Raw genomic sequence first — 23,022 nt, forward strand, 5'->3', positions numbered from 1 at the left:
GAATGGGAAATGGAGGGAAAATGAAATTTTGAGTAAAATTTTAAGTTTCCCCTCTTAACAATGAGACATTGTCCCATATTGGAAGTGGAAGACATTTTTGGTGGGTATATATATAATTGCTCTTCTTGTAGCTCTTAAAGAGTTAAGAAGAAAGCAAGCCTCGCGCCGTCGTCGTCGTCGCTCGCTCGGCTCGGCTTCGGCTTCGGCTTCGGCTTCGGCTTCGGCTTCGGCTTCGGCTTCGGCTTCGGCTTAGTAAATATTAACGTAAGATTATCCGTATTTGTAAACGGATATTTTCCAATCCGTGTATTGATAATTTGGTCCACAAACATGTAATGCTTGCTCCACCATGAAGGGTGGACGTTTGGTCTTGCACTCCTTCTTGGCTGCTACAATTCGCTCAACAAATTGGCTATACATTGCATTCCTTCCTCTCAGAACTTCCATACGTTTTTCTGAGTATATACTCCTTCGTTCTGCATTGTTTTTAACTTCAAACAAAGCAACTGTAAGTGTGATTTGCTACCGAACTTTGTGTTCGCCGAAACACTGGGGTTTGAAGTACCGCTACACCAGTGTGTTATTCGTTCTATCCTGGGAGGAAATAATCCATTACCTTGGGTACTAGGAGGGGATTAAATTCCTTAAGGAAACACTGTGAATTCAGTGGGCTCGAATTTATTATTATTGTTTCATTACGTTAACTTATATTTTGCAGAATTAATATTTACAAATACAGCAATATTGACCGGGAATAACACTCTTGTGTGAAGACGATGCTTTTAGGGTGTGAAGGGATGGTGGAACAAAATCCCACTTATTGGTGTTTTTGTTGATAACCAACTAATTGCATTGATCTTAGGTTAATCGTCATAACCAATTAAATATGTCATTAATATTTCGTTAAATCTCTCGTAGCTAACCGAATTTTTAAAAAAATTATCTCTAAATATATAGGAGTAGCGACGAAATTTTTTGTTTAACAATAGAATTTGGCTGTTGCTAATTTATGTTTTTTTTTAGTAGTGTTTGGTCATGTAGTATTATTAATTGACTGAAAAAAGGCTCCAACTTCGTTGTGGTATATGATGATTGATCTGCATTCATTGATTTGTTACAATTTCCAAAGAAGAAAGATAGTGAGGAGAGCTACTTTGGAATGGATAGACAATGCCGTCTAGATAGACTAGACTTGATATACTATTTTGAGCCAATTGTTTCTTTAATTAATGTAATTTTGCAAGTTGAAGTAGAGCCTATTAATGTTCGCGTCTTCAAACAAAGGAGCTTACGATCGAAAGTTGAGGCGAAACTAGAAGGTTAACTACGAATTCAGTCGAACCTAATAACTTTAGTTCAAACTTTATATTTATATTAAAAATTTTATTAAATTTGTAAAAAAATTATTTCAGAATCTGGTAACTAACATTTGATGCCGCTATTCTTGAATTTAACACCCACAAAGTTTAGATGTTGACTCCGGCTCTATATCGGAGGTATATTTACTAGTTGTAATGAAGGGGAGTCTTGAAGCAACGATAAAGTTTTCTCCATGTACGTATAGGTTACGTGTACGAGTCATAGAATCAGCCACCGATACTTACATCAGGGAGGTTGCCTACATTACGCCCCTTTGGGACGTAATCCTTCTCCAGATATTGTGTGAATGCATGATACTTCGTACAACGACTGCTGTTTTTATTTACTAGTTGCAACGTTTGCATGGCTGGTTTAATTGCGACATGCATCACCCCACGATGCCCACGATAATAAAATAATTAATGAAGTCCAAAATGATGACATAATTTGCATTCATGTAACATTGTCCTACTTGCGCCCTCATTATGCCAAAGTTTCAATCTACACAATTATTGCTAGAATCCATACAGTTTTCCCACGGGTGACTAATTAATAATTTACTCGACTAACTGAATACATGAAAAAAGCTGAATTGTTAAAATTGCTCAATTGGTCTCATCTTCGTATAAAAATTACTAATTTGATTTTCTAATAGACTTGTTAAAGTTTCATAATTCAATTATTTTACATAATTAGAAAGCTCAATTTGATAGAAGTTTAGAATTTTCAAATTGACGACATTATTAACCCTGTATAAACAAGGATTATTACTATTCAGTACAAATTATTCATTAACTCAGAGAAGGGTGCTTGATTAAAACCTCATTTTTTTTTCTTCGTAAAAAGATAAATTTTATTACATCAAGGGAGCGGGAATGAGAAGGAGAAGAAAATAATACGCGAGTGATGGAGCTTGAACCCTCCACTTTAGAAGGGTGCTTATTTAAAACCTCTATTTGTTTTAATTTTATAGCTCATATAAATGAAGCTTATCTCAAATAACCAAATATAGAACTAAAATCAATATGTCATGGTTGCTTAATCAAACTATTCATCGAGCAAAGAATAATTAGAGGGACATAATGAGGATAATAATATGTTTGGATATATATTTGAAGCCCTTCAAAATTCGTGAGAAATTCATAGGGCTTTTTTCACTTTTAGCCCGCGCTAGAAACTATTTATATTCGGTAGCCGAAAAAATATATAGAATTTGTATAATTTTTGTATATATATATATATATTGCTATTATTTTGAGAACGGCTATATATAGTGTCATTTAAGATAATGAGTGGATTAATTATTGCAAGTTAAATCGATTTTGGGACATAACAATTAATCCTAGGTACATTATGTCCATCCTTTTTTATTTGCATTACTAGATTCAGAAGAGAACACGTACATATTTGGAAACTAACTTCCTTAATCATAGCACAATTAATAATATCATTGACTTCATTCTATATGATGAAACCAATTATATTCAATAGTATAAACTAAGGCAAGCGACTTGATATATATTTATTGCAACGCATATTTTTATTAAGTTAAAATATTTGATAGAGTCAAATAATTAGGTATACGAATGCCAGTAATTAAGGGAATAACAAAGGACTATGACGTTTACTTTGCCCTCTAATAAATAGGTAGAACCTATAATAAAAGGCTTATGGCTATTCTAGAGGCGTTTACATTATTTCATGAATATAAAAAACAGAGAAGTGATCTAATAGAATATTATACTCTTCAGTTATTATCAAACTTTAGCTGGGAGAAGACTAAGTACTCGTCTAATATTAACTATACTATTGTTACGATTAATATACTACGAAAACATAACGACAAATGAAAGCTGTTTGTACGCATGTTATTTTGGGAAATGGAAGGACGCTCTACGTAAGTATATAATATATATTGGTCAAGATTCATTGGAACTATTTATTCGATAGTTTTTTTAGGGTACAATAACAACAATAACGTCAAACTCCGTCGGCACAAAAAAAAATTATATGTGAATTGACAACTAACGTAAAATTAGTTAATTTATAAAGAGTCTTTATTCGGATATGTACTAACAAAAAAAATCTTAAATCTCCTTTGTAAAGGTGAAGGCGTGTGGCTAAATCAAGTAGAGGAGTACCAAGTAAATAACTTGATGAGATTCTTAATTCTAGTTGATCAAGTGGAATATTTGAATTTAGTAGATTAGATTTATTAATAATCATATTAGCCATTCTTGAAATTAAAAAATATTATCACATAAGCCGTCAAGCATAGCTGCGTGTGGTGGCGTACACAAGAATTTTTATAAGCGGTGTATGTCGATATTTAAAATAGTAAACAAATGAATAAATCATTGTGACGATAAGCAGTGTTATTTTTATATTTATATGCATTATTTTAACTTCTTTTATTATTTATACATACATATTACAAACAAAACTCGACAAAACGGTATCACGTGATACCTTTTGGAATAAGGTGCCTACGCCCCTTTTGTGATGTATTCATTTGATGGGTATATCCCAGTTAATAAGGGCGCTTGACCCACCACTGGCTTTGGCTCGATGGTGTGGTTAGTTTAACGACCTTAGTGTAGGTCATAGGTTCGAACTTCCAATTCCCGACTTAGTTTTTTTATTACTGAATCTCAAAAACTTTAAAAAACAAAAATATTGTCGTGGTTAGGGTTCGAACCCAAAACCTAACCTTGCATGAATTATAAAACGCCTAGCCATTGCGCTTAGTGCAGATTAGCCACATAATGTCAACTCATTATCTAGGGAAGTTTTTTTATTTTTGCACATCAAATATATATACTGTATATTTTGTAAAATTTTCGGACTAATCGGTGTCACGTGACATCACTTCACCTAAAGTTAATCCACCCCTGGGCATTAACACTTTGTGTCGGCCTAGCCAAGCCCGTGGTTTAATTGGGCTGGGCTAAGATTTTTGAACCCCACCTAAGAGTGATGCTCTTTTAGCCCAGCCCAAGCAAGTCCCCGGCCCATTAGGCATGGACGAGGCAGGCAGAGGGATAAAACAAAAAGATTTATTTAAATGTTATTAGTTCTTAAATTTTAGTTAATTCCTAATGTTTAACTAATTAATATTGCATATGAATGGTTGATATATAGATGAAACGAAGATCTTGATACAATCTTATCACAAGTGGATTCAAATGTGCTTGATGAAGATGATGTGTTAGTGTTGGATATGTCATAAGTGCCATGAAAGTTTTGTTGAGTAGTTTATTTTGAGTTTTGGCTTTTAATTAGTGAAATATTGTTCGCTTTTTTTGTGTGTTTTAGTGTAATCTATTGGAACAATAGTTATTAAGTTTTATAGAGATACTGTCTAACAAGATATTTTTTGACTTGCAAATACATTTTAGGTTAGAATTTAAATTTTTAAAAAATGAAAAATAATTTCATAAAGTGGGATATACTTTTCTAGAACATGTTCTCCGTGCTTGGTTGAGAATGAAAAATCTTTAGAATCTTTAAAATTAAAGATTGATGAATTAAAAAACTATTTTGTAAGTATAGTAACAGTGTCTGAGTAATGGTCGTTAACAATGATACTATAAAATTAGGGAAAAGATAACTTTCGCTCATAAACAATAAAGTCGTTTTTTTTTTTTTGGTGAAAATATTTTATTTTAAGAAATATTTTTTTGGCAATCAAACACTAAATACTAATTTTTTAAAATGTTTTTTCACAAAGTATTCTCCTACCAAAAAGCACAAACAAGATTTTCCTTTTTTTTTTAATAAGGATGTGTGTATTTTTTTTTAAATATTTTAGCATGTGATTTCCCCTTTTTCAGTGAGAATTGGATAGTCAACCTGCACAAAGTCAACCCAACAAATATCACCCCCACCCTTCGTTAGTAAAAGGGGCAGTGTTAAATTTTGCCTTTTTCAAACTTGTCTACGTGAATCGAATAACTGATTACATAAGCCCACTTTGGGCTAAGTACCAATAGCCAAAATATGGAAAAGGAAAAGGGATCTTTAAACAAATATAGATTATACATTGATTATACATAATTATGCACATGTAATACATAAATTATGCATATATTATACATTCATTGGCTATTTTTAGTTTAAGTGATAAGGTGGACGGCTATTTGGGTTAATTCTTCAAAGGAAAATTACCGGTTATGGCCCATAAATTATTAGTACGATATGTATATTAAACTGTGTATCATTTGTATATCACATATGTATCATATGTGTATTAAATATGTATCATGTATATCTATGTATATATGTGTGTGAGATACATGCATGATACAAGTTTGATACATGTGTAGCAAACGAAATTTTTAAACTCGATTTTAACTACAAATTTTGATATCAAACCCATCCAAATCTCCTCCAAACTTGCTCAAATTTTGTATATTGCCTCATCTATATGTTTTTAACGAATTTCAACCATTGTCATTGATAATATTTCTTTTTACCTAATATTTTTAATATTGTATATCATTGATAATTGAATTTTGACTCCAAACTAGCCCAACTCACCTTCAAACTTCGTCAAAATTTGTATATTGCCTCATGTATGTGTTTTCAACGAATAACAACAATACTCGATGAAAAAAAATTCTTTTTTCCCTAAGTTTTTTGAATGTTGTATATCATTGATAGTTCTTTTGACTATTCTTGATAACATGACTAAAATGACTAGTTTTTTTTTACTAAAACGACGAGATATATTAAAGAAAGAAATTAAAAAGTGTTATTACAACATGGAACCGATCTTAACAATGCAGTTCCTAACAAGTTTTTGGGGTAACTAAAGAAAGCGAATAAAGGCATTGTGTCCCAAAAAGTGTCTTCACATTCAGCATATCATTCCAGCATATGTGTACTTGCGTAATGTGCTAGAACGTGTGCGACTGAGTTTGCTTCACGGTATATGTGCTTGACTAGTGGCTGATCCATTGTTGCAAGGAGGAACCTGCAATCATTTAGTGAAGTTATGTGAGCATCATTAGTCATGTGAAGTTTATGATTATTGACAATACCAGACAATCGGTTTCCACAACCAGTGGCATTAAGTTTTTGGTAAAGGCCAGCTCCAGTCCCTTCAATAGGGTTGTAAGTTCCGCTTGTAGTAGCGTATTGGCCACAACACGGCTGGATAACCCTGCTATCCAGTTACCCTAGAAATCTCTAATGATTCCTCTTGCTCCTCCAAAGTTGGAGTTTTTGTGTGTATGTGTGTCATCTATGTTGAGTTTATAGATGTTTTGTGGTGGTGGCACCCACCGTACTTGAATTCTTGTAGATTGATGGTGAGTTGTTCTCTGTTTGGTGAGGCAGAGGTATTTAATAGCTTGGGCAACTGGTGTGTTGCTGGCGATTGTTGTAGAGGTTCTTTGAATAGGTTGTTGTTGCGGTGTAGCAAGATATGCCATAGAGTAATGGGTATGATAATGGATAATGGGACTTGTATTTGGTTTGGTAGAGTTATTGAGTTAGTGGAATTACATAGTTCTTTAATCCACATACTGAAATTTGGTGGATTAAAGTCTATATGTAAGGTGTTCCAGATAAGGGTGTTGCGTGGGGAATGGAGAAAGATGTGTTATATGTCTTCCACTAGATTGTAGTGGGGACAAATGGGTGATGGAATTATTTTTCTGTAGTATAACATGGATGTTGTAGGTAGGCATTTTATGGTTAGTAGCCACAAGAAGTGTTTTAGTTTGTTATGGCAGTTGGCTTTCCATATCCAAGAGTGTTCGAAGTCCCTTGGTGGTTGTGTAGATAGGCAATTCCTAATTAAAGAATAGGTTATCTTTGTATTGAAGGAGCCGTCATTGGTTGGTTTCCAAAAGAAGTTATCTTTGGCATTTTCGGAGAATGGTATATAGGTGTTGTGGATTAATGATTGGATATTTGCAGGGAGTTCAAAGGATAATTGGCTTAGATCCCAAGAATTTGGTTGTAATATGTGTGAGAGATTTGTCCCTAAGTCCGTATTTGTTAGTGGACCTTGGATGAGAGACCTCAAAGGCAGTTGTGCAATGATCCAGTTATCTTTCCAAAGGTTGATGTGGTTGCCATTCGCTACATTCCAGGCTAATCCTTTTGCGAAGAATGGATGAGCTTTAGCAATGCTTTTCCACACATAAGAGTCAGCTGCAGTTGTGATGAAGTCTTTGTGTTCCTGTCTTACCTTGCATTCATGACTTACCACCTTTGCCCATAGAATGTTGGGGCTATAGTGTAGGCGCCAAAGAATGGTGGAAAGAAGAGCTAAATTTTTTCTCTCGGAATTAAAAAGACCTAGTCCTCCTTCTTGTTTTGGGGATGTCACGGTATCCCAATTAACAAGGTGGACTCTCCTTTTTTCTGTGATTGAGCCCCAAAGAAAGTTCCTTTAAATACAGTCTATATGTTTTCTAGTAGACGTAGGTAGATAGTTGAGTTGCATGGAGTGTGTAGGTATAGATGTCCGAACTGACTGGATAAGCGTGGTTCTTTCTACTTGGGTTAGGTACTTTGCTTTCTAGCCCTGTATTCAGTCTATCAAGTATGAATTGATAATCAGAGCTTTTTGGTTATAGATTAGTGATTGGGAAGCCAAGATACTTCCCTACATTGTTAGTTACCTTAATGTTAAGCATTGTGGAGAGTATGCTATGAGTATTGCTATCTACATTCCTTGAAAAGAGGATTTTTTATTTTATGAAGTTTATCCGCTGGCCAGATTGTTGGGTGATGTAGGTGAATATATTTATGATCGAAGCAGCACTAGTTGCATTTGCCTCGGAGAATAGGATAATATCATATGCGAATAGTAGCTGAGATATGGGTGGGCCAGTTTGACTAATTTTGATAGGTTTTCATTGACAGATATCTGCAGCATGTTCAATATATCTAGTAATTGATTGCATACAGATAATAAAGAGGTAGGGGTAATGGGTCTTCTTGCGTATACCACGAGAGGGTTCAAAGAATTTTGTTAGTTCGCCATTGGCTATTATAGAAGTATATGATGTTGAGATGCAGTTCATAATTAGATTAATCAATTTGGTAGGAAAGTTTAAGGTATGTAGGGAATTTCTAATGAAGGACCATTCCAGGGGATCAAATATTTTTTCTAAATCTAATTTAAGCATCATTTTCCCTATACTACCTGGATCCTTTTTGAAAGAGTGAATTACTTCTTGAACTATAATAGCATTATCAATAGCCCACCGACCGGAGATGAAACTGCAGTGAGTAAGGCTGGTTATTTTGTTAAGGAAAGGTTGTATCCTATTCACAATGATTTTTGTGACTGTCTTGTAGATCGTATTACAAAGACTAATAGGTCGATAATGGGAGATATATTGTGGGTTATTTATTTTTTAGGGATGAGATAAATATATGTCTTGTTTATCTTAGGGTCAATTGTGATGGTTTGGAAAGCTTGTGAGCATGTGTTAACGATCGAGGAACATGTGTCCGCCCAATATTTCTGGAAGAAAATCGTGTGAATACCATCTGGACCGGGTGCTTTGAGTGGCTTAAAAAATTTAATTGCTTTGTGTATTTCAAGTGTATTTAGGTCTCTACTAAGGAACACTTTATCACTGTCGCTGAGAATATTGAAAGTGCTTGGATTATGGGTAACATATTTAGAACAAAAGTGTAATTCAGTAGTGTAGATATCTGTAAAGTATTTTAAGATAATGCTTCATATATTTTGTAGGTCAAAAGCCCAGTTGCCTACTGAGTCATTTAGCCCTAGGATTTTGTTTTTCCTACTTCGTTATATAGTCAAAATGTGGAAGAATTTAGTATTGGCATCACCATCATTTATCCATTGGACTCTAGATTTTAGTTTCCGAAATCCTCTTCGTTTTTAGGATTCCATTATATTTGCAAATGAGTTATTCCTCAAGGTCTATGTGGAAATCTCTTTTGTGAGTAAGATGCATATTTTGGATACATAGTATTCTATTTTGTAAGATTTGTTTCTTTTTAAAAATGTTTCCAACAGTGCTCTTATTCTAAGACTCGGCATGTTTCGTGAAGGATGATATGGAGTTCCTGTAGTTAATATTGTTTGACCAGTGATAATTGACAATACTGTTAAAGTCATGGTGGCTTAGCCACATTATTTCAAAGCAGAATACGTGGTGTGGTTTTTCTATAGATTTTGTTAGATTCAAGATGACGGGATAGTGGTCAGAGTGCGTATGTGGAAAATGAGACACAATCGCATCTGGGTATGTCCCTTCCCATTCCGGGTTGGCAAGAAAGCGGTCTAATCTTTTCAAAATTTGGTGGCCCCTTTTTTTTCTTTATTTGTCTACGCGAACCTTTGCCCCGTGAACCATAGGTCAATCATATTAAGATTGTCTAGGCATTATATAAAGGCAGCAATCTTAGTATTATTAATTGGCCTTCCTCCAAACTTTTCAAAGGCCGATGTTACTTCATTAAAATCCCCACAGAGAAGCCAATGCAAAGTATGGTTTTTAGCAACAATTTATAAGTTATTCCATAATATTTTTCTATTAGCTAAATTTGTACTTGCGTAAACTAAGGATCAAAGCCAACTGTGAGATGTTCCTCTTACCTGAATATTGATGTGGATCTCCTGATCAGAGGTGGTAACAGGGTCAGCGGTAAACTCTTACAGAGACAAACTCCATGAGGTCGTAGTGGCTTTGCATGCGTGTCTTTGTAAGGCATATGATGGAGGGCTTGTTCCAGTCTATGCGGTCCTTGAAGTTTCACCTGAATTTTGGGTTGTTACACCCTTTGCAGTCCCAAAGGAGTATCTTCATCTGGGGGCTCATTGACGATCCTCGAACTCCCTCCCGAAGCTAGTGACATACGCAGATGGGCGGTCAGTGGGTGGTCCACCCCATTGTCTGTCAGAATGTCCTTCACCGTCAGTGTTGGATTTATTAGTATAGTATATTTGTGAAGGATTGAGAGTGGGTAGGAGTGGATGTTCATAGCTATCATCAGGACATTTGTTGGAACAATTATGAAGCACCTTTTTTGTCTGTTTTCGTTGAGGGTCATTGACAGTGATTCCTGTAGTGTGATGTTCTGGAGAATTTGATCGAGGATGTTTGGCGCCAGTTGTTCGGGCTCGAGAACTATAGCCGCTGCCTCTTCTATGTTCAAAGGGGATAATGGATCTAGTGGTGTTAGTTGGTCCTCAATATCCAGGTTCTCCGGCAGGGCTTGTTCTGGTGACAATAGCAACCAATTAGCTTGTGGGGATGCAGTCTCCTCCTGGTTATGAGGGGAGGGTGAGGTTCCTGCTGTTGGTGTGCGTTGCGGTTGCCTAGTTGTTGGACAAGATCCAAGGTTGCTATCTCCTGGTGTATAGTGACTATAGCGCTGTTATTGCCTAGTAATTAGTATAGAGACCTTGTTGTATCATCTCGATTAACTCTTGGGTTGTTTCTAGTATCAGGGCCGCTTGTTGCTGGGTGGGGGTCACCGGATTCTGGTTTACATGTGAGTGGTAGGTATTGGGATCCTGCTGAATGTAATGTAGTGTAACCCACTACTGGTTCATGAGGCCATACATATTGTTGCTTATCTGATTGTAGTAGATTTGGTGGTTGATGACAGTTGGGACGGGGATGATCGTCGTTTGGAAGTAGTAGTTGGTTATTGTGATAGGGTTGGTAGTCTTCTTCTTCCCTGTGATGGCAACCATAGTGGTGATTTTAATGGCATTGGTAGTAGTAGTGGTTCAAACGATAGCTTTGGTACTGCCTCGGCATTATTTAATGCATTGTTAAGTGGTGGCGAGTGGGATAGTTAAGTAAGCGTGTGAGACGTTTCTAATTGGCATTCCTTCAGAGAGGTTATAATGGGTGGGAGGTAACATGGTGTCTGGTGTTTGGAAGTAGGGGCTGGGTTAGGGGTGATAGAAGAGGAATGAGTGGTATTGATATGTTTAGGGGTAGGCGGAAGGGTAGGATTGTCACGCCCCGACCTCAAAGAGCGCGACCGGCGCTCAACAGAGTTACCCCGGTCGAGCAATCTTGCACAATGTCGTCTATCCAACTCACCCACAAATAAAGAGAAGAATGCATTTGATTAATTGGTCATTAAGAAATAATGTGAACAACACCATTTCATTTCCATTAGTTTCGTCCTTAACAAATGTTCAAAACAATATATTGTACAATCATAGTTAAAGTGGAACAGATGACACAATTACAACATTGCTAGTTTTAACTTTCCTAAAAACAGACACAACTCACATTATGTCTACAGAGCCTCTAACAAGAACAAAAGAGTGCTACGATAGTGCCGACAACAAGGCCCCGGCTATACCTCAAAATGCTATGTACCCCGAAATGAAATGGGGCTCATCAAATCAGTTGAGGAGAGGGTGTGTTGCTATCACTGATCAATACCACGTGTTATGGAACCATATGTATCCATTAAAGATACATCGCCCCTAGCAAAAGGGACGTTAGTACATATGGAATAGTACTAGTATGTAAAACTAAACACCCTCTCAGTAGAACGAGCAACAGTAAACGGAGAATAAAATATCAAATCAATAAAAGACTCAAACAGTATCAAGGTGTCAAGTTAAGGTTCAAATAGGTCTCGGTAATTTAAGTTGGGAGATCTTTAGCGCCGATACACCACAATGTTTTAGCATGGAGTCCGATCTCAGCCCCACCGGCTAAGCCGTCTCACCCTGAGACGTACACTCACAATACCACCATGTGCGCGATATGGCGTCCGATCTCAGCCCGATCGGCTATGCCATCTCACCACAATGTCGTGTGGATCGACATCACATCACATCTCGCTAGCAATAATATCATCCCATTTAAGGGGAAAAATATCTCAACACACCAATCTCATCCCATATAAGGGAAAACAGTCTCATCACATTAACACATGGATTTACCCCTCAGTCACTAGTTTCGGGATTAGGTTGTTCCGACCTACCCTTCCTCGGTGGCTAAGCGATACTCCCAAGGTATTTATTATTTACTACTCAATTCATATTCTTTTACATGTCATTCATTTTGTTGGCATTATTGGCCATAACGCAATATCATTCTTGGCACATTGGCCGTATTTCATAATTCAAGCTCAGTATTCCATTTTCAATCATTATCATGGATAATCAACAACAAAGCTTTTCAAATTAAGACTTTAAACATATACTTGAGCGAATTAGGGTCTTAGGCACATACGATCTCTTATACAATTTGATGTGATCACTTTCATTTGGACTTGACTTAAAGTCACAACATTTTAATACAAACTCATACTTCAAATACTCTCCCGAAGAATATCACAATATAATAAGAACATTCTAAAACACATTTAAACATATTCATACATATCCATCATCCGACGCCAACTTATTCAGAAAAGTCAATTCATAATGGACAACTCGGGACTTACAAGATCATCGTGGGAATTCAATTCTAACAAAGAAGTTTAGCCAACATACCTCGCCTCGAGATTTTTAATTTACTATAATGTTCCGGAGATCCTAGTCACTTTGATTTATTTAGAGATATAGCGAAATTGAACACAAATTAGGAAGGAGTTTATAATTCTAGCACACTTCAGTATTTTACCAAAAACTAGGCGTACATTAAGTTTTTAAGGTCCTTCTATGGTAGATTCTTTCACCCCGCTACCCAAAGTTCACCCAAAAGAGCTCAACAATCTCCCTACTATCCTAGATGGTACATGCATATAAAATAAATAACTCACACACCCAAGAATTGCTTTACATTACCCATTTTTAGTTAAATTCCGAAATTAAGGGTTAGGGTGTAGAATCTTACCTTTTGGTTGAAGACCTTGTGAGTTATCCTAGAGAAATCTTCAAGGGTTGACAAAGATTGATGAATAAATGACTTAGAACTCCTTTTATCACTATAGACCACCGTCCTTTCTCTCTAAAATGTGAGTTTGAACCTTCTAAAATGACCCTTAACATTGTTTTAAAAGAATGGGGTCGGGTTTACAAAACCAGAAAAATAAAGCTCTGAAACACGATCGGCGGTCGCATATGTGATCGCATAATGCTTTCGCGGTCTGCAAAATGGGCCGCGAAATGGCCCTCCGAAACTAGGCAATTCTGCCCCACTCTGCGGCCATCGTGCGATCTGCAAACCTGTTCTGTGGTCGCATAATGCGCCGCAGAACCTCCCTCCGAAAAATTTTCATGTTGGTTCCGCGATCGATGTGCGTCCCGCGAAATAGTTTTGCGATCGCATATTTACCGCACAATACCGCCTAAACTTTGCCTAGTTTTCTGCTTCATTCTGCGGTCGCATAGTGGGCCGCAAAAATATCTTTTTCTGCCAAAATTTTTCCTTCATCCCCAACGCATTATTCAACCCAAAAAGTCTGTACCGCGTCTCTACATACGTCAATACATAAGCCTACTTCAGCACTACGAAACTCCAAAATTTAGGTAAAATATTTACGGAGCCTTAGAAGGAGCCAGCCCATTAAATGTGATGGGAATAGATTTATGTGTATTATCCAAAAGTGGGGGCAGATTTGATGGTTGGGGTTTTGTGGGTTGTTCGTTTGGGTTGATGTTTGGTGGGGCTCGTGGAAAGGTGGTTTTTGTTGTTTCAGGTATTTTTCTATTTACGGGTTTTATCGTATGAGGCTTTTGTTCTGTTGGTACTGTAAGTGCAGTTGATGTGAATTGGAAATGAGAGTGTGTAACATATATTTTGGCTGGTGATTTGGATTGGTTAGATTTTTTTTTTGTATTTTTGTATTTTTGTTTTGAAGTTCCCACACATGGTCGTTTAAGATGGCAAACTTGTTATTTTTAGTAACTATAGATATCCCTTTTGCTGCTTGGAGAGTCATTTATTTCTTTTTTGGGCTCAAAAGAAATACATTTTCTTGTTTCCAACGTAAATTTGGTATGTCTAGTTACATCACTTTCTGATGTAATCATTGCCTCTATTTTTTCCCCATTTTTTTCTTTCGCTTCTTCCTCTATTCTAATTTCGCTTTTTTGTTTTCTTTTTCTTTTCCGTTTTCAATTTCTTTTTCTTTTTCAGTTGTAATGGGGGTTACACCAAGGTTCTGCGCTCAGTCCGTTCTTATTTGCCATGGTGATGGACACGTTAACACACCATATTCTAGGGGATGTGCCATGGTGCATGCTATTCGCCGATGATATAGTTCTGATTGATGAGTCGCGAGCCGGTGTTAACGAGAGGCTGGAGGTTTGGAGACATGCTCTTGAGTCTAAGGGTTTCAAGATGAGCAGGACGAAGACGGAATACCTGGAGTGTAAGTTCAACGTTGAGCTAGGGGAATTGGGCGTGGATGTGAGGATTGATTCGCAGGTCATCCCGAGTAGAGACAACTTCAAGTACCTTGGTTCGGTTATCCAGGTGCGAGGGGAGATTGGCGAGGATATGACACACCGTATTGGGGTAGGATGGATGAAGTGGAGGTTAGCATCTGGAGTCCTGTGTGACAAGAGAGTGCCACCAATAATCAAATGTAAGTTTTATAGAGCGGTGGTTAGACCGGCCATGATGTATGGGGCTGAGTGTTGGCCCGTTAAGAACTCACATATCCAGAAGATGAAAGTAGCAGAAATGAGGATGTTGCGATGGATGTGCGGGCACACTAGGATAGATAAGATTAGGAATGAGGATATTCGGGAGAAAGGTGCACGTGGCTCCCATTGATGACAAAATGCGGGAAGTGAGGCTTAGATGATTCGGACATGTTCAGAGGAGAAGCCCAGATACTCCGGTACGGAGGTGTGAGCGGCTGGTTGTAGAGGGCACGAGAAGAGGTAGAGGGCGGCCTAAGAAGTATTTGGGAAAGGTGATCAGGCAGGATATTGTGAGGCTCCAGATTTCCGAGGACATGACACTTGATAGGAAGATGTGGAGGTCGAATATTAGGGTTGTAGGTTAGGAGGTAGTTGAGTCGTGCCTTACTTTGTACTATTGTGGGACTAGCCATGTAGGGGTTTTGTCTAAGATAGCTAGTGGCAATGTTGTATTTTACTATTTTGCTTTTTAGTGCAGGTCCTATTTACTAGCTATCGTTTTTGCTTTGCATCTTTCTTCTAGATTTTATGGTGTTCCTATTTTCTTATGCTTGTTGCGGTGATACTAATATTGTCTCCCTTTGCTTTGTATCTTTCTTCTGGATTTCATGATGTTCTTATTTTTCCTATGATTGTTGTGATGATACTAATATTGTCTCCTTTTTGTCCTTTTGCCTTTTTATTTTCTTGAGCCGAGTCTCTTTCGGAAACAGCCTTTCTACTCCTTCGGGGTAGGGGTAAGGTCTGCGTACACATTACCCTCCCCAGGTCCCATTAGTGGAATTTTACTAGGTGGTTGTTGTTGTTGTTGTTCCTTTTTCTTTTCCAGTGTTTTCGGAATTTTTAGTTTTCCCTTTGTCTCTTTGTTTTCCATCTACATCTAATTCTGAAGCTTTGTTAGTAGCGTACCTCTTGTTTTGTGTAAGTGATTATTTTTCACTTGTCTTGGGATGGCGTACTTCTGAGGTTGACTGCTCCGTCTGTTAGGTAGCTTTTCGTTGTGGGCATTGATAGTGATTGTGGCCCAAGTATCCGCACGATGTGCACAGTGAGTTTGTGTCCTCATTGTCTATTTCCTGTAGATGCTTGCCTATCATAACATTCGTAGGTAGAGGCTTACTCAGTGGTGCTAAGATGCATAGTCTGGCGTACCTTCCCCGTATTGTGTGTGTCGTACAACTGTCAATTTTTAGGACTATACCAATTGTGTTTCCAATTTTTTGGAGTATATTTAGGTCGTAATATTCTGTAGGCAATTCTTGAAGGCGCACCCATATTGAAGAAAAAGTAATTTGGACATTGTTGGAATTAAATTTTGGTATCCATTTCCTAATAGAGAGGAACTGTGAACTAATAAATCATAGTCAATTATTCAGAAAAGTGGTATATAGGTTCTCCGATAAAAATCTTTTAAGGTAAAAATCATTATCAAGGTCTATAAGATTTAGTGGGTCAGAGGTGTTCCAGATTTTTTGTATTTTGGTGAGAAGAATGTTATAACCCATTCTTTTACCTATTAGTTTGATGATTAGTGTTTTGGTCCAAGGTTTGTAAAGTCTTTGTTTTTCAACCGAGGAGATGAAATCCATAGACTCAAATAGTTGATTTTCAAGTACTCTATCTTTGAAGCTTACCTTGGGATCTACTTTGCTTACTTTCGTTTTTGGCTTTTGTATACTGCGTTGGAGCAGATTTGCTTTCATAGTTGTCTAGTTGTTGGTAAAGAATATCTTCTTTTTATATACATTCCCGTAAGATTTCCCTATTGAAAACACATATTTCTTCCAATGACCTGAATTTGAATCTTGAAGTTTGAATTTCAATGCTATTTCAAGCTTGAACCACATTTGAAGCATACTATCACTCTGGCGTTATGCAATCACCATATATTTGAAGCTTTTTCACCACCTTATTGCTAAGTCAGGAGTATTCATCAAAAGTCCAGACGCCACAGTCAAGAAGAAATATGGGAGAAGAAGAAGAAGAAAAAGAAGTGCAAAAACAAAATACTTACACTTTTAAGACATTATAACTAATGGATATATCCTAGATAAGACTATTAAAAGTGGCTAAATAGTGTCAATTCTTCAGTAATTAATATCCGTTTAGGCTCATTGAGAGAGGCCTACTTCAATAAAAAACCATTCCCAACGCCAATAAAGTAGAGCAAATTATGCAAAGGGAAAATTACGTTATACATCAAACATTTACACTGTATTTACCATTCGTAGTTATATTTTAAATTTTATAGCAAATCCATAAAATAATAGCTTAATTGTTTTGAAATAAAATAAGAGAGAAACAAGCTCTTATAGTTTAGTTGGTTAGAGCGCATGCTTTAGCTAGTGAAGGTCTTGAGTTTGAATCTCAACAAGAATATTTTACTTTTATGCATTTATGTATTTCGCCTTAGTTGTATTCGTTGCACGAACAAATATGTATCCTTTGTATACACCCCTATATACGATGTATCCTTTATAAACATCATTGTACTTCGCCTTGGTTACAGTTGATACATATTATATTCATTGCACTAATGAATATAATTGCGCGAACGAATACATTTGATACAAGTTGTATTCATTGCGTAAACGAATGCAATTGATACAAGCAGTATTCGTTGCGCGTTTGAATATAAGTAATACAAGTTAGTAATAATTGAACAGTAGCTACGAATGATAATTAGGCAAATTGTAGTTATTAGGCTATAAACTATAGTGATTTATGAAAATTTCTCTTATGCAAAATACCCATTGAGCGTAAAATAATTACTCTTTTCTATATTTGAAAACTAATTACAACAATATATATACCTAGCCAACAAAAAATAATTACCCTACCAACCCGCGTGACTTAGCTTGACTTAACTTGATTTGACTTGGTTTGGCTTGACTTAACTTGATTTGGCTTGGTTGGCTTTATGGGTATTTAAAACATTTGTGGGTAGGGGGGGGTAAATTTTTTCTGTCGTCTGGGTATTTGCCTAAGATTCCCAATAAAGTAAGGTAATTTCAAAGTGAAATATAATTTATCTTAATATTATTGATCGCCACTTCAAATTAGAGGTATCAACTTTGATCTTGAACTAACCTACTTTGACTCGAGTATTTGGACTAGTTGATTAAGTCAATACTTGTTTATTGACTCAAAACATGTTTTATCGCATCAGAACATGATTTAATCTATCATTTGACAACCTGTAAGCATCATTTTAACCTGTAGAAATCTAACTCGCTCATCCCAATTTTTAGTTGAACCGCTAATGTTTTTGACTCGTTACCCTTTTTTTGGTTTTTCACCCGGTATCCAATACCCGCATTGGAGCCCGACTATATCCAGATTCGCATCGCGTAGGGACCCATTCGGGGGAAAGCGCTCCCTACCAAGGATTTTTTCATATCTAGGGCTCGAACCCGAGACCTCTAGTTAAGGGAAGAGTAGTCTCATCCACTGCACCACATCCTTTGGTGGTACTTGTTACCTAAATCAACTTTGACCCAATTTATTTTGACATAAGTAAATTCTTAAGATTATGTTACGACTCATCTAATAGAATCAACTCATTTCAATTCGTCCAAACTGACCCTAGCCATTTGACACACTAAGGCCTAAAGCAAAACTTCAATGAAAGGCTTTTTTTTTAATAAAAGAAAAAAAATGTTTCATATATAAGTTCATTTAAATTCTATTTTTTCTAGTTTTTTAATGTAAAGTTATTAATAACTTTATCTGGTCCATTTAATCTCTATTGAGATATACTTTATAATTTAATATTTTATTGTTTGCTAAAAATTTATCAAGGGCACATTTTGGAATTGCAATAAAGTTTCAACCTTTTTTTGAGTTATGAATTAATAATCGAATTCTTTCTCAATTTATGGTCTGGAGATTGATTTTGAAAAAAAAGGTTCTTTTCTCAATTTACAATCAACAATTTTATCTTACTTTTTAATTATGAAAATATGTACTTTCTCATTTAAAACACTAAATATTAGGAAAATACCAGCTATGTCCATTTATAAGTAGCTTATTACAAAAATTGGTCAATTCATAAAATATTACTAATATTAGCCAAATAACTATTTGTAAGCAAAGAAGGTCAAATTTTTGCTTTCTTATGAATGAGTGTTATTAGAATAGATTGGGTACATCTTAAGAAACTTGAATCTCACTTTTGGGATGATTTGGTGGAGTTTTGAGGTGGTTTGAATTGAAAATTCGAAGTAGAGGATGAACATGAAAAAATAATAGGTGTATCACTCTGTGTATCATTTGTGTATCACATATGTATCATATTTGTATCAAATATGTATCACATGTATATCCATGTATACCTACTGTGATATATGTTTGATACATGTGTCGCAGAAAAAATTTTTGAACTAGATTTTAACTATTAATTTTGATACCAAATCAGTCCAAATCACCTCAAATCTTTCTCAAATTTTGTATATTGACCCATTTATATGTTTTCAATGAATCTCAACCATACCCATGGAAAAAAGTCCCCCTTTACGTAAATTTTTGGAATCTTGTATATATATATATATATATATATATATATATATATATATATATATATATATATATATATTATATTTCGTCACCTTATTTGCTACCTCATCTATGAATTTTTCTTTCGTCTTGCATCTAATGTTGCTAATCACGCTTAAAAATATGGAAGGAGATCTTTGTGTGTGATTCTTGGAGAGAATGAACCTTATTTCTTTGGGTTTTTAATTTTTATATGTGCTTGGCTAGTTTTAGTAAGTCTATGATTAATGACTAGAGGTTGGTAAGTTAAGACTTTTTTTGGGTCATTTCTGTAAGGTTCCCTTTTAAGAATAAACTAACATATAACCTATTAGGAAAATTTGAGGCCCCAAATATTATGGCCCAAAGTAGCTACTTTAGCAGCTTCACCCTTGGGCCGGTACTGTAACACATTAAACCTATAAACTGTGTAAGTTCTATCATGAACTAATGTTGGGATTACTTTGTGGCAGTACCAGCAGAATAATAAATGAGATTTTTACGCAAATAGCTGACTAGATTTATTGTTTATTTTTCTAGCCAGTATACATTTAATATATGATGATTATACACGATTATATATATGCTATGCATAAATTATACATATATTATATATCATCCTGCTAATTTTAATTTAAATAATTGCGTAGGCGGCTATTTAGGTTAATTAGTGTATAATGTAACGGAGTTATGGAAGCAGTAAAGTAATGGGCCTATCACTGAATTTGAGCCAAAATGGGCCTCAACTTTTATTTTGGAACCGAAGTCCAGCCCAAATAAGATACTCAGTCAAAACTATATATATTCACGGTTCAGCCATTGCCCAAAAACCCTAAATCCTCTTCAGCTTCTAAGCAGTAACCTCAAAGGAGCAGCCATGGGTACGCGCATCTTCAAACTCACTCAGTTTCATATTTTAGATTCAATTTTCTTCATCTTCAAATGATTTCTAAAAAGTGTTTTGTGATTTTTGATTTGTATTAACTGCTTGAGATTAATTTTTGTTTTGTGTGAAATGCAGCGAGAATAAAGGTTCATGAGCTGAGGGGCAAGTCGAAGACAGAGCTGTTGGCTCAGTTGAAGGATCTGAAGGCTGAACTTGCCCTTCTCCGTGTTGCTAAAGTCACCGGTGGTGCCCCTAACAAGCTATCCAAAATGTATGCATTTCCCTCCTCTGTAGTTAATCCTTGCAATAAAAAATTGTTGATGGGTACTAATTTGTTTGTAATTTTAGTTAATGTGATTTTGTTTTTAAATGTACATATCGTGTGAGACGTGTTGCCTAAGCATAAAGCAGGTAGTTTATGTACTTTTGGTCTATGGTAGATTTTGTTAGCATTTTCTTATCAAATGTTGTATATAAATAATAAGAATTCAGAAAATTAAAACATAATGAATAGGGATATAGAAAGTAAAAGAACCTCACCATACAAAGTTTCAAAGATCCTGCACACTGCATTGCCATCCCTGCAGTAGCTGCTGATGTATGTGGTTGTCAAGTCTTTCTTTAGAAGGCTGTGTTAATTGAAGCCATATTAATAAATAGTAACGGATCTATATGTTAACATAAGCTGTTGATGGGTCTCTTTGAATGGAGGTTGTCTTGTTCATAGATGCTACATTGTACCAAGATGAGAGTTAACTTGGGTACCCTTCATCTTAACTGCCATGGTGGCTGTAGCTATATGAATATTTTTGAGAAGTTTACTGGCCGGTTGTTATAAATCTGTTGACATATCTGCTTACCGAACTTCTTATACTGCTTACTGAACTTCTTACGTTTTGCATCACACTGAAGGTAGTCTAATCAGGCTTGCTATTGGTGATTATCCTTGAGACAACTTAGAGTTACCTTGTATTGGGTGTTTTTTTTGGGGGGGGGGGGATTGGGGGGTTCAGGTGAAAAGAAGAGGAGTATCTAAATATGAGAAATACAATATTTTGATGACAAGTATTTAATTTGTGTAGAGTAGTGATTATTTGCCATAGCAACAAATAGTAACTGATCTAAATGTTAAAGCAAGCTGTTGACGGATGTCATTAACAGAAGGTTGTCTTGTTTATAGAAGCTACATTGTACCAAGATGAGAGTTAACTTGGGTACCCTTCATCTTAACTGCCATGGTGGCTGTAGCTATATGAATATTTTTGAGAAGTTTACTGGCCGGTTGTTATACATCTGTTGACATATCTGCTTACCGAATTTCTTACATTTTCTGCCTACTAAACTACTTACATTTTGCATACACACTGAAGATTGGTGATTATCCTTGAGACACCTAAGAGATGGCTTTGTATCTGGTGTTCCTTTGGGGTGTTGGGACGCAAGTTAAAATACGAGTACCTAAAGTGAGAAATACAACATTATGATGCGAAGTATTCAATTGAGTATAGTAGTATTTTTTACCGTAACTGACTAACTGATCTATATGTTTACATAATCTGTTGATGGATTTCATTGACGGAATGTTGCTTGTTTATTGAAGCTACATTGTACCAAGAGGAGGGTTTAGTTGTGTGCCTTTCATCTTGAGCCATGGTGGCTGTAGCTATATGAATATATTTGAGAAGTTATACTGGCCGGTTGTTAAATAAATCTGTTGACATATCTGCTTACCGAACTACTTACATTATCTGCTTACTGAACTTCTTATGTTTTGCATACATATTGAAGATTGTCTATTCAGGCTTTCTATTTGTGATTATCCTCGTGACACCTAAGAGTCTGGTGTTCTTGAGGGTGTGGGGATGCAAGTTAAAATAAGAGGAGTATCTAAAGTGAGAAATACAATGATATGACAAGTATACAAATGAGTAGAGAAGTGATTGTTTACTGTTTCCATCTGTTATGCTTTTCCTTGAGTTTATGTTGAGTGATTTTGTGAATGCAGAAAGGTGGTAAGGTTGTCGATTGCACAGGTTTTGACTGTGATCTCACAAAAGCAAAAGTCAGTTCTTCGGGAAGCTTACAAGAACAAGAAGTACTTGCCTCTTGACCTTCGCCCCAAGAAAACAAGGGCAATCCGCAGACGTTTGACTAAGCACCAGGTATCTTTCGTCTATATCTGCTCTTAATATTCCATCTCATTAATCGGAGTGCTAAGGATTTTTGTTTTTCTTAGTGAATGAAGTTTGTAACGCCAACCAGAAAGATAAACTAACAATTTGATGACTTATTTTCTTTATGACTGCAGGCATCCTTGAAGACAGAGAGAGAGAAGAAGAAGGAGATGTATTTCCCCATAAGAAAATATGCTATCAAAGTTTAGGATAGGATCTACTTCTGCTGAGATTTTTGTTTTTTGGATCAAAATTACTTGTCGAACTTGTCAGCAATACAAATTTTGTTTTGCTTTGTTTCATCTGGTGCTTTTGACATTTGATACATGACCAATATGGAGCTTCATTTGTTCAGAATGTTGGTAGTAATGACTATTTTATGTTGAATAGCCTGTTTGTTATTAGTGGTTCAATGCCATTGAAAATTTCTTATCATATACTCTATGCCTTACTGGTGTTAGAATATTGTTCAGTTTGTCCGTCACTCATTTAAAGTAAGT

General features: G+C 36.0%; 1 protein-coding gene and 3 non-coding genes across 4 annotated transcripts; all 4 read left to right on the plus strand.

The window, feature by feature from the left end:
* The first annotated feature begins 20,257 nt into the window (after window positions 1–20,257).
* LOC107780492 (large ribosomal subunit protein uL29-like) lies at window positions 20,258–22,911 on the plus strand. Its single transcript, XM_016601041.2, has 4 exons — window positions 20,258–20,343; window positions 20,484–20,619; window positions 22,354–22,510; window positions 22,657–22,911. Exons 1-4 carry the CDS (start codon window positions 20,340–20,342, stop codon window positions 22,729–22,731), a joined length of 372 nt encoding a protein of 123 aa, XP_016456527.1. The 5' UTR covers window positions 20,258–20,339; the 3' UTR covers window positions 22,732–22,911.
* Window positions 21,135–21,224, plus strand: LOC142177868 (small nucleolar RNA snoR109). The gene has a single exon (XR_012706412.1). It is a non-coding gene; the product is annotated as a small nucleolar RNA snoR109 (small nucleolar RNA).
* On the plus strand, window positions 21,588–21,677 carry LOC142177867 (small nucleolar RNA snoR109). The gene has a single exon (XR_012706411.1). It is a non-coding gene; the product is annotated as a small nucleolar RNA snoR109 (small nucleolar RNA).
* Window positions 22,003–22,095, plus strand: LOC142177871 (small nucleolar RNA snoR109). Its single transcript, XR_012706415.1, has one exon. It is a non-coding gene; the product is annotated as a small nucleolar RNA snoR109 (small nucleolar RNA).
* Window positions 22,912–23,022: the final 111 nt, after the last annotated feature.

The sequence above is a fragment of the Nicotiana tabacum genome, chromosome 23 (genome assembly GCF_000715075.1).
Source record: "Nicotiana tabacum cultivar K326 chromosome 23, ASM71507v2, whole genome shotgun sequence".
NCBI lineage: Eukaryota > Viridiplantae > Streptophyta > Magnoliopsida > Solanales > Solanaceae > Nicotiana > Nicotiana tabacum.

Excerpts from the sequence above, each read along its gene's own strand:
- LOC107780492 (XM_016601041.2), top strand. Across the intron at positions 20,620-22,353 it reads CCTAACAAGCTATCCAAAAT|AAAGGTGGTAAGGTTGTCGA; the intron begins GTATGCATTTCC and ends TTGTGAATGCAG. Across the intron at positions 22,511-22,656 it reads GACGTTTGACTAAGCACCAG|GCATCCTTGAAGACAGAGAG; the intron begins GTATCTTTCGTC and ends TTATGACTGCAG.